The following is a 12,685-nucleotide window of genomic DNA, read 5'->3' as shown; positions in this document are numbered from 1 at the left end:
ACATTTTTTAAAATTACGGCTGTTTTTCAGTGAATTGATATCTCATTAATATTTTTAGCTGGGTGGATAAAATGTAGCATATGATCTCAACATGAAATTTGTATATTTCTATTAAACGAAATACATTCATAGGAATTATGGCCTTCCGGCTATCAGGTTACACGATTCTACAAACATTATGAATATTCGATAACTACAAAAGGTATTTTTCCATTTTACCGGTGCCAATAATGATGCAACCAACGCCAAACGAAATATCGCCGCTGGTAACCTTTGATGTGATTTGTTCCGGTGACTGTGTACTGTCGCCAAAAAGTCTGCATGGCGAGATTTGCGCCGGTATAATGGAAAAGTCCCCTACAAAAGTAATGAACTAGATAGATGAAATTTATTGAATAGACTTAGCATCTGAAATATAGATCTAAATCAAATTTGGAACCAAATTTCTCCAGAAATTTACCGCTTCTGATGCATAAAATTTGATAATTCAAAAACGTGCAATTTAAATAAATTAACTTTGGTACTTGTTCTTTTACAATGGCAGTTCTGGGTCAAATTTTTATTTCAGTTCGATAGTCAAAAGGGGTTTAGCGTATTGTGATGCGCGAGGATAGAACCTGGAACCATGTGGTTAGCAGTCCAGTAGCATAACCATGACACCAAAACAATTGCTCGGGTAGCAGAGCCGTTAACTGGCTTATATGCTATTCACCACAGACTCTCCCTCCAATGAGTCGGAGGTGAGACGAAGGATATGGCTGTTGAGTGGTGATGTATTTTTAGCCGTTGTCTAATGGGCCTGTACCCAGTTGAGTAGCGAGAGTGCAGCACATAACTCTCACGTGTGTTTTCGAAATGTGTGCTTATGAAAATAAAATCTGAGCGCTTATGGTATTTGCAGCCACTTCTGGGGAGAGGGATGGCTGCGCTGTGAGTAGGGGATGACGTCATTATTCGAGTATATGTTAGAAAGTTTTGTGGAGAGCACACTCGTTAATTTTATTTTTTCTGTTTGGACGAAAGTCACTAATTGTATTACACAGACAAAACTCGATTCATATTGATTTTTGTGCTTCTTTTTTTTTCAGACACGACGTGATACCCATTGTGATGGGAGCCCGACCAGAAGACTATGCCCGCGCAGCGCCACCCCATTCCTACATCCACGTGGAGGATTTCTCAGGCCCTGCTGATCTAGCTCGTTATCTCCACATGCTGAACACCAACGACACCCTCTACAACTCATACTTTGCGTGGAAGAACACCGGGGAATTCATCCACACTCGCTTCTGGTGTCGCCTCTGTGCCCTATTGCATGCACCCCGGGTACCCAAAGTGTACACCGACATCGAAACCTGGTGGGCAGGCAAGGGCACCTGCACCCCGGATCATTGGAGGAAAGACTTGGATCAAACAACGCCGAAACCCCCCTGAAGATAAAGAGGTCTTTAGATGCTCTATAAGTATTGTATTGTAACCCATCAGTTCATACTAAACAAATTCATATTTGTCATGCGTATATTAGATTGTTTATCTGTTTGGAATGTCAAGTTTTTTTTAGAAAAAAGGGGACCCAAAATTACAATTACCAATCAGCGCTACGACTTTATTTTTTTTTAAGAGAAAGAATTTTTTTTTCTTTCTCTAAAAGGGCACACGTTTAATATAAGGCAAAGTAAGACGCAATTTAGGATATTTTGTAGGACTTGTTGCCATTGAGACTAATGTTATCAAAAGCCAAATTTAAATTGTGAAAAAATAAAATAAACCGAATAAAAAGATTTTTTAAAACATACTTTTTATCAACGTTCTATAAAATCGAATTAGTTTTTTTTAATTGTATTCCGCTGTTTTGTCTTTAATTTATGATCCAAAATTATAAATACAGTAAAAAGTTGAAAAAAGTGTTCTTATCTTCGGAGCTAAAGGGCGCTACTCATATCGAATCAAAATTTAAATGAATTAACCTATGGACTAAAAATAAAATTCTGAAATTCTCAAAATAGTGTATTTGTTATCGAAGGACGCAAGTATATGAACTTTCGTAATTCTAGAACATTAGAAAATAAAATGAAAGAAAAAAAATATTACAAAATTTTACAAGCATGGGAAAAAAATAAATTTAAAGAAATTTTTAAAAAAAATTGAAATCCTTTTTCTTTGACAAACATATCTGCATGATTTCATTTGAAAATAAAATAATTTATTAATTATATAAATTTAATATATACAATATAATTATTATTGACTACATTACATTTTAGGAAATAAATAGTTAACATTAATATATGTTATACATTATTACACAGTATATAAGCTTATTATATATTATTTATAAACAAATTTATTTTTATCTTCATTTTATTGCATTATTTGTTTTTAAATCTGTTTAAAAATATAGGCACATTTGCAAATTTGTATAATCATCAATTTAATTCTGAATTTTGCAATTGATGATAAGATATCCAAACTAAATAATTATGTACTGGATCCTCATTTTTATTTTTTGATTATTTACTGCTTCAACGTATATCATCAATAGTAAGAAAAACACACGCTGTCAAAATTTCAACGTGCCTTAATTTTCACTTTATTGAATTAGTTTGCATTGAACAGGAACAAAGCGATTACGCCGCCTGGCCATCTTTATTCAGATGGTTAATCAATTGTTCAACTGTAATTACTCAAACCGTATTTTCATTAAAAATTTAGGAAATTTAATCGATAGCTAAAAAGATACGACTCCTTAATAAAATAGCTGAATATAGCCATTTTTTTTATTTTTGATAATAAATGGCACATTTGAAAAACTGAAACATCTACGAGTTCTTGAAATCAATAAAAGATTTCAAACTTAATAAACAAATGCTTTTTGTTCGCCAAAATCATTACTCTTTAAATAACGAATTTTATTGTAATAATATTTCTAGAACTAAGCATAAAAAATTTCTTGGGGGGGGGGACTTTCTTTTCAAAATATATGAATCATGAAAAGTTAATTTTGTTCATACACGCTGAAAAAAGAATCAATGGAGTCAATTCACTTTTGGTATACAATTCCTTTACAAACGTATCATTTAAGTGCAATTGTTTTAAATCAACGGATATTACAATGTTATTTTTTCTGTTTCCTTTTCCGATGCTAGGTGGCGTAGTGACTTCGCGCTCCCGACGCACAGGTCCAAGGTTCGATCCTCGGGCTGGACGAGGTCGACTCGGCCTTTTATCTCTTCAGTGGGTCGGTAAACTGAGGACCAAGCATACTTGGGCACTAAACAGTGGGGATTCCTCGTTCCAAATGCAACAAAACTAAAATTAACGAAACTGATCTGATGGCGAATATAACAAAATTAAAATTAACTTGTAACGAATATAACAAAACTAAAATTAACTTGTAACGAATATAACAAAACTAAAATTAACGAAACTGATCTTATGATGAAGGTAACAAGATTGTTTTGATTGAAAAAGATACTTTAATACAACAAAAACAAAGTTAACGAAACTGTTCTCTTGGCGAATATAACAAAATTAAAATTAATTCATGGCGAATGTAGAAAAACTAAAATTAACGAAACTGACTTTATGATAAATAAAGCAAAATTAATTTGATTGTTTTGATTGAAAAAGATACGTTAATGTAACCAAAAAAAATCAATGAAATTGATCTTATAATGAATATGACAAAATTAAAATTAATTCATGGCGAATGTAGCAAAACTAAAATTAACGAAACCGACCTTATGATAAATATAACAAAATTAATTTGATTGAAAAAGATACTTTAATGTAACAAAAAAGAATCAATGAAACTGATCTTATAATAAATATGACAAAATTAAAATTAATTCATGACGAATATAACAAAATTAAAATTAACTCATAACGAATATAACAAAACTAAAATTAACGAATTGGGGCATCATAATCTTTTATTCTCCCATTTGCTCTGGCATTAATTTGTGATTTTCTTTTTGTTATTTGAGCTGTAGATTCTAAATTAAATTAATGCAGCGCACTTGATATATATCATAAGAGTAAGAATTGACTCCATTGTTTGAGAAATGAAATAAATGAACGTCAAATATCATGCTGATAACTGACAGATGTGCTTAATTGATTACAATAGCTTAATAATGATACGAGTCATAGTTTATATGATTATTAAGAAAAAAACAATAGAATTATCCGGTCCATGATTGAAACAAATGTCTATTTCGTGTATTTTTTTCCATGTTTTGCTGTATTACTCAAGACATAGTCTTTATGTCACAATTGAATCTCGTAATGTACTTACACTCGATATGTAGCGATATGGTTTATATGGTTTTATATGGTTTAGAGCTCATTTGCTTTAGATTGGTGTCCATATACAGAGTTGGTTAATGAAATTCTAAAAGATGCCGAGTTTACATAATTTTTAGATTATATAAAAAATTGATAATATTTTGTGTCAGTTGTGATAAAAGCAGAAAATAAAAACTGAAGATTATTTTTTTCTGTTTTGCAGGAAAGTTTTTAACCTTGCATCAATCGAAGTAAGATTCAATTGCCTTAAAGTATTACAATATTAAGCAATAATTAAATATCTCTGTCCTTCATGTTTTGTCTCATTTGTTTAATGTAATGGAAAAGATTGTCCTTTTCGAATGGTCTTTTGATTAATGAATAATACGATATATATAACTTGATATCCAAGTCTTATATTTATGCGTTTGAATTTTGAGGAAAATTGATTTACTAAAAGTCTTATAAATGAGTAATTTTAATGCATTATATGTAAGAATTACCATCAAGTGATAATCGGGAATATTGATTCATGAGAACTGCAAAATTATTGATTCATTCTTATCATCCATGAAATGCACATTAATTAGTTCAATTCTGTGCCGTTATAAAAGAATATTTGCTGGGGACATAAATTGTCTTCAAAGTTCCATAACTAAATGTCTTAGACAATGTATTCTAGAAGTAAGAATCACCAGTAAATGCCAGTCGAGAAAAGTCATTATATCAAATGCAAAATTCTTGAATAGTTCAAATTTTGCATACAGTTTGTATTTATGGATAATTTGTTAACATGTTTGTACATGTGAAAGAACCTTCGTTGTGGTCATCGTATTGTTTCCAAGAATTCTTTATGGCACGTTATACAGTTATCTTAAAGATCATTTTCGATAGATATTTGGTGATAATTCCCATTTCTTGCGCACAGTGTGTGTACCCTTCATAAGGGATTTTACTTATAAATTATTGCATCTAAAGAAGGGAATTTACTTATAAAATTCCTTAGCATTTACATTGTAAACGAGAGTGGGAGTTACCAGTAAAAGCCACATACAATCATCATCATAACAACTGTAATATTCTTGATTTTTCCATAGCAGAAAATGTGTAGTCAATTTACCGAGCCCATATACAATGTGTTGATATATATGCCATTGTATCGTAAGAGAATAATCGTTGTGGTTGTCTTAAATATCTACTATATGAATGTCTGAAATGTGTTATCGTTTAGATTTGTACTGTTATTGTGGATATATTTTTGTTGTGGATACTCTATTTGTGTACTGTATTATGTGAAAGTCTTACATATGTATAATGGAATGTACCCTAAAATCTTGCCATGATATTTTAATGACAACGAATGGGCAGAAGCAGATTTATAAACAACATCGAATTTAATATAACATTAAATTTTGATTGGGCCAAATGTTTTCTTCAATAATGGCTCTATGTTTTTTTAAAAGCTATTTTACCCCCAATTATTTTTCTATACAAATATTCTAAGCAATAATTTCGAGGATATTTTGTGTAGTATATGTTTCAGTGCAGCATCATCTAAATAAGCTGTGTCTCTAGAAACAGATTGTAGTCTAGAAGAATTTTTGATTGGCAGATTTCAGCTTCAGCTACAAACTGAATTTCAGATCTACATAGTTCTTTGTAGCGTATGCACAGCTTCAAAAAGCGAGTACTTTCATTTGCTTCTCTTACCAGATACGATGATTAAACAGAACAAAAGTACCAAATTGAATTTTCGAATTTTTATGTATCTCTTTGTAACATATGTTTAATAACAAAAAAATGTAGCACGTTAGTACTTTTTATTTGCTTGTAACAGATACAATGATTAAACAGAACTTTAAATGTTCTACTTACTTTTTATAACATATATGTTTAGTTTCAAAAAAAGTGAGCATTTTTATTTGTTTGCTTTAGCAGATACAATGATTAAACAAGAACTTCAGATGTTCTATTTAGCTTTGTATTGCATAAGCTTAGTTGCAAAAAAAACGTGAGCACTTTTATTTGCTTGCCTTAGCAGGTACAATAATTAAACAGAACTTTAAATGTTCTACTTATTTTTTATAGCATATGCTTAGTTGCCAAAAAAGTGAGCATTTTTATTAGTTTGATTTAGCAGATACAATGATTTAATGGAATTTCAGATGTTCTACTTAACTTTTTATAGCATATTCTTAGTTTAAAAAAAGTGTGCATTTTCATTTGCTTTCCTTAGAAAATACAAGAATTGAACAGAACTTCAGATGTCCTATTTAGCTTTTTATAGCATATGATTAGTTGCAAGAAAAAATGAGCTCTTTCTTTGCTTGCCTTAGCAGATACATGATTAAATAGAGCTTCAGATGTTCTACTTATCTTTTTATAGCATATTCTTTCTTTCGAAAAAAAAAGGGTTGTACTTTATTTGCTTGATCTATCAGACTAAACTGCACAAATTTACCAAACTGAAATTTAGATATTCTAAATACTCTTTGTAACATATAGCTGTGTGCCTTACAGGTAAGACTTCCTAATAACGATATAATATATTTCAACTAAATATTGAATGCTTTTTACCAACAGATGATTTACAAAGAATTAAAAAAATAATAATAAATTATCAATTGTTTATTTCTTAATTGTTAAAGATAGAATTTTATGCCAAAGAATAATTTAGAATACCTCGTTCTCTATTATTTTTGTTAATTATTATTATTGAAGAGAATGATCAACAAAAATAAAAATGCAAATATTCTTCGATTATATTAAATTAGAATTTTGTCCAGATAGTGACATTGTAGTAATTATTATTATTTTTAATATCGCTTTGAAAATTTTGGGAGGTAATGGCAGAGATTAAAATTTTTTTATATGAAGCAATAATCCTCTCAAATGAATCACTGTATTCATTCCCCAGTGAATCACTGTATTCTTTTTGTTATTATTATTGTTATATCTAATTTTGTAGGCAATATTTACTGTTTTTCTAAAAAAAGAAGACTGTAAAACTAATTTTTACTTATTTAATTAAATATTATTTACTTAAAGAATTTATTAATTTTAATTAAGACAAGATATATCCAATTTAACTTCTTTTACCTTAGAGTTTTCAGATATAGATTAATTGTTGGTATAAATTACCTTATTTAACAGTAGTATCTTTTCATATGATGAGGAATGCTTACAAACACTTTAGAAAAAAATCCAGGGATTCGTCTTCCAAAATCTATGCTGTATTTTTCATTGAAAAATACAATATTTCTGTTCAAAAATTTTTAAAATTATGGCAAGGTTTTAGATTATGCACATCCATTAAATTGTTTTCGTCATTGATATTTTGATGTATAATGTCTGTTGATAAACTGTTCTGAAAAAAAATTATAGATAAATGATTTCTTTGTCATACAATATGCATGTTATGTTGAGATGTAACAAAACTGTTTGTGTATTAGACTATTTAGTTTGTCTTTATGCCAAAGTTACCTCAAGAAATTTATTATCCACCGATTTATCTAAATATAAATTTTTAATAGTTGAAGTATTAAAAACAATCAATATAAAATGTAAGTTTAACCTACGAGGTGTGATCAAAGAATTCTGAAGATTATCTGATTTTAGTAAAATCTTTCATTGCGTTTTACATATTTCTTTCAAAAAGTATTTATTGATGAAAGCAGAGGTTTCAGAAGATTTGTAATAATTATCACTAATAGATTTAGACATTCAATACAGACAGTCCGTGTTATGAAGTTGCTTTTTTAATAAACTGTTTAATTTATTTTCACATTTTAACAGATTTTAAACTTAATCAACATACTTGTAATTTATTTTAGGTTTATTTTTAATGATTTGGAAAAATCATAAATATACAAAAAGACATTCGATATTTATAAATACTGTAATAACAAACCTACGCAATGAAACAGATTAGAACCAATCAATTATATTTCACAAAATATTAATATTTTTTAAATATTTTATAATTCAATAACTTATACTTTTTAATAAATTATTTATTTGAAAACTAGGCTAATAACAATATTTTAAAGTTCTGCGGCCCTAGGCAGCTGCCTAATTGGAAATTTCCCATTGATAACTATACTAATCAAAATATGTATTGCAGAAGTAGCATGCAAATGTGGGTTTTATTACGTGTTGCCAATTTTCCAGATATTTATTAAAAAGAATTGATATTTAAAAATCTATTATTAACTAAACTATTAAACTGATTTAAACTATTATTAACTGATTAGTTGAGAGCTATTGTAATCCATCTGGAATTTAGTAACGTAGGAAAAGCCCCATGAAACAAAACAACTTTTTTTTCAAATATAGAATACAAGAATCAATGCTCTTTAGACTCCAACTTATACCGATTTGAGGTAAAAAGTTAATCTACTTGAGTAGAATATCGAAAGCTTTAAATGGAATATCGATTTTCTAATTAGTACAAATATATCATCAAATGTTTACGGTACGCCCAAGAATATTTGAATGCAGCAGATTGGATTCCTTGGGTATTCACGTTGTAGATAAAAAAAATAAATTAAGGTTTCAGTTTAATAATAGGCTAACATTGCAATTTTAATTATCTAAATCTTTCGATTCGTCCACTTCCAATATCGAAAGCACTTTTTTTTTAGATAACTTAATTTGACATCATTAGAAAAAACTGTAGTTTTAAATTTGATGGTATTATTTTTTCAAAAAGCCCAAGTTCGCATATTTCAAGATTTTTTTTCGTATAAAATAGAAATAGAAATCCTTTATATTTCCATAACAGAAGTTCTTTGTTAAGTTCGTTATAATTTGCGTCAAAAATTGCTTGCACTTCTACATGTAATTTTTAGCAGTAATTTTCTGGGAGCTAATAATTAAATCTGTTTATAAAATCTTCCATATACTAAAATATATTAAAATATTAAATTAATATTAAAATAAACACAGAAGCGCTTTTCTCATTCCAAATAACGCGATGAAAATGGAGTGAAAAAATGAGGACAAATTCGAAATTCATTCTTGAGCTCCACGCCATGCCAATTCTGCCCGTTTTCACTTATGAGCGGTCATAGCATTAAGGGATTATGAATAGACAAAAGAAATTATCTGTTCATTTGTTGAGAGTAATAGAAGCATTTTTATCTTTTGCAGGTCATTAGATTATAAAACTTATGAAAAATCTAAAGTTAATGTAATTTATATGCAATGTCAGAGCGTAATTTGAATCTTACGTCTGGTAGAAGCGATGAACTTTATGACTCTAAACTTAAATTTTGCGAAAATTTGAATTAAAACTTAATTTGATGAATAATAATAATTGATTAATAATTATATGAGTTAGGGCCAAATGGTAATAAACAAATAAATAACTGATGAGTGGCAATAATTAATTAAACTATTTAGTAATCTTCAAAAAAAAAAATTGATCACACCTTGTATAAACCAGAAATAAGTGTATATATATGTTTGCTGAATAGCACTGGCGTAGCGACTGTAAACGGTGTTAATTTTTTGTCTTCAAAAGCCTGAAATAAAAACAAAAGTGACTTGTTTTCGCGCCAATATCGAAGAACAGCACTTGGATCAATCTCGCTTCGCCAATGCTAAGTAGGAATATATAGAAAATTTCAGACAGTCGGTCGCCGATTTGGCGACGATGGTTCGTTGTTAAGAGGAAACAATGGGTTCCTTAGCCTTTGAAGCGCGTCCTTAGATCTCGTCTTCCCGACTTGATAGAGCTTGTCGTTTCCATGACAACGCACTCTTTTTAAATAGAAACAAATAAAGATTTTTATCTATGATGTCCAGAGCTTTGATTTTAGTATGTGTGTGTCTTGCATTTTTTATGATGACTGGGTGGAAAATCTCTTGCAGAAACTTTCTTATTTTTATCGTCATTTTCGTTTATATGGTGCTTCACATAATTAAATATGCATAAGAACTTTTCCAAAAATCGATAATTGTTCCGTATATTTCATTATTTATTTTTTCCTAGGTGCTAAGATTATCATATTTTATCGATAACCCGTCGATCGTTAAATGAAAATGTCAAATGTGTCTTGTTGCCATTATAAAGAAGGAAATTAAGATGATGCCAAAAATTGGTAAATTGAAGTTCTTTTAAACCATTTATTTTGAGAAATTATACCAAACATTTTTAAGTGAGACATTTGTTATTAAAAAGAAATAAATTAAAGAATACATTTTCTTTATCCACTTTTAAAAACTACCAAAATGGATACTGGGAAGAATAGAATGGAATATTTTTTAATCCATTCTGAAAATTTATCTTCAAAATGAATAAAATAAAATTCTAAATGCAATAGAACTTATCTCTTCGTTTTTATGTGTCTAACTCGAATTCATGGAGAGAATTGTTCGAAAGCTGGAATAACTGATAACAAATTCAGTTTTTATTTTCCCTTTTTAACTGAATGAATTCATTGGCAATACTGCTTAAATGAATTTTTCATGGAAACTATGGTTTTTTACAATTCACCACTTGATTAGTAAATAAAGCAGAATTATATAATGACCTGACATATTTTCGTCTTGAAAGTTTACATTAAATTTACTTGGAAATTTCTTTAGTCATTAATGTAAGAAAATTACGCAATTAAATATTTGATGAAATGATAATAACGATTAAATTTTTTTTTTTTTTGCTATAATGAAAATTATTGATGAAAATAATACAAAAATATATATTTTTTTAAATTATGAAAATACAAGATAAAATTGCATAAAAAATAGATTAATATTTTTAAGGACACAGTTTTTTTTTTAAATTTTTAAATTGTAAAAAATTAACTTAATTTAAAAAATATTTTGAGCAGTCAATAGAAAAAAAAATGCCAAAATATCGCTTCGTTTTCAATTAATTAATATTCTTTTTGAACATTTTAATTAAATCTATTTCAAGCTGTGGATTTCTGCCCTTTACATATATTTGTGCCAGATATAAAGCTTTAGATCAGAAGGTTTAGGTCTGTTTAGAGATACGCACACAAGTACATTGCTTTATATTATTACTATAAGCTTTATAATATGCTTTATATTATTGTTGCTTTATATTATTATTTATATTTACACTATAAGAGAAGACATATATAACTATAAGTACAGTAGACTCCCGATTATCCGCGGGCGGGTTATCCGCGCCTGCCACACAAAAGTTTTTTTTTTTTTTTTGACTGATTTTTTCAAAAAGGTGCAGTTTTACAGTCATGCTTTTGTAATTACATAATACATTACAGTATTAAAACAGTACATATGTATTAATGTTTCTGTGTATTCTTGACGCCTCTCGTAAGTACAAAGCACTTTTCAGTTTTCATTAACAAGATGCATTTTAGGTTAGTTTTGAGTGATATACTAAAATATTAAGCGTTAGTTAAACATTTTCTGCTGTTAATTTTACGTTTTATTGCACATAAAACGATTTTTCAAAGTTGGAATGACTGTTTTCTCTTTTGCTATACCCGTTTTTAGCTTTTTTCGGATTATCCGCGACTTTTGTTATCCGCTGCGGCCGCGCCACCCAATTCCGCGGATAATCGGGAGTGTACTGTATACATAATTTCATTCTGAGAAGAAAAATAAAAAGAGAAAATATTCCTTTTATTTTTGCTACGAAATCTCTTATAATATGATTCGTCTTGTCAGATAAAAAAAAATTCTTCTTCATATTCCATGCTCCGAAGAACTAATTATGCAATGCTTTAATTAATCTTTTTGACATTAAATCCTATGAAACCTCATAGCTGTATTATAACTCATGTTGCTACCTTTATAATTTCTTTTATTATTATCTTTCATTTATTATTATGAGTAGACATGCTCGAATAAAAAGCAGAATCTTTTTTCCTTAGCTTTCAACAATGGGAGGATATTACATGATTAAATATCTGATGAATTAAAAAAATATTTGAAATTAATTAAATCAATTAAAGTTATTGATGAAAATCTTGCAAATTTAATTCATAAAAAATTGTCAAAATAGTAGAAAAAATTATTCAATAAGTAGATTGACAGTATAATAAAGATACACCTTTAAAATGATAAAAAAAAAATCATTTTTGTGCTACAGTATTTTTGTATTACGGAAAACGCCAAAATCAAGCTTGGTTTTAATTAACTAAAATTAGAAATGAAATTAAAAATAACACCCCTTCTTTCACTCTCCTAAATATATTTGACCTCTAACTTTAGCCCCTGTGGTTTAACGTGCAGAACACCAACAAACACTCAAAATCTCCGCTATTATTAATAGAGATTTAATATTATTTATCTCTTTTATATACGGTACGAAAAAGTGTTGGATTTATTTATCGTATTACCAGGAAAACATCTTCACAAATTTTGAATAGAATTTTTCAAGCTTTCTTCGAATTTAATC

The 12,685-nt window shown here is 28.7% G+C and overlaps 1 protein-coding gene across 2 annotated transcripts in view; it reads left to right on the top strand.

Moving 5' to 3' along the window:
* LOC129976072 (glycoprotein 3-alpha-L-fucosyltransferase A-like) overlaps window positions 1-1,669 on the top strand; it is a 37,911-nt gene extending 36,242 nt beyond the window's left edge. For both annotated transcript variants that reach the window (XM_056089444.1, XM_056089445.1), the window contains exon 5: window positions 1,089-1,669. In XM_056089444.1, coding sequence (XP_055945419.1) covers window positions 1,089-1,434 — 346 coding nt within the window. In that variant the 3' untranslated portion in view covers window positions 1,435-1,669. The remainder of the gene's footprint in view (window positions 1-1,088) is intronic.
* Window positions 1,670-12,685: the final 11,016 nt, after the last annotated feature.

This window comes from Argiope bruennichi, chromosome 7, assembly GCF_947563725.1.
Source record: "Argiope bruennichi chromosome 7, qqArgBrue1.1, whole genome shotgun sequence".
Lineage (NCBI taxonomy): Eukaryota > Metazoa > Arthropoda > Arachnida > Araneae > Araneidae > Argiope > Argiope bruennichi.
This window is presented reverse-complemented; position numbering and strand designations above follow the sequence as displayed.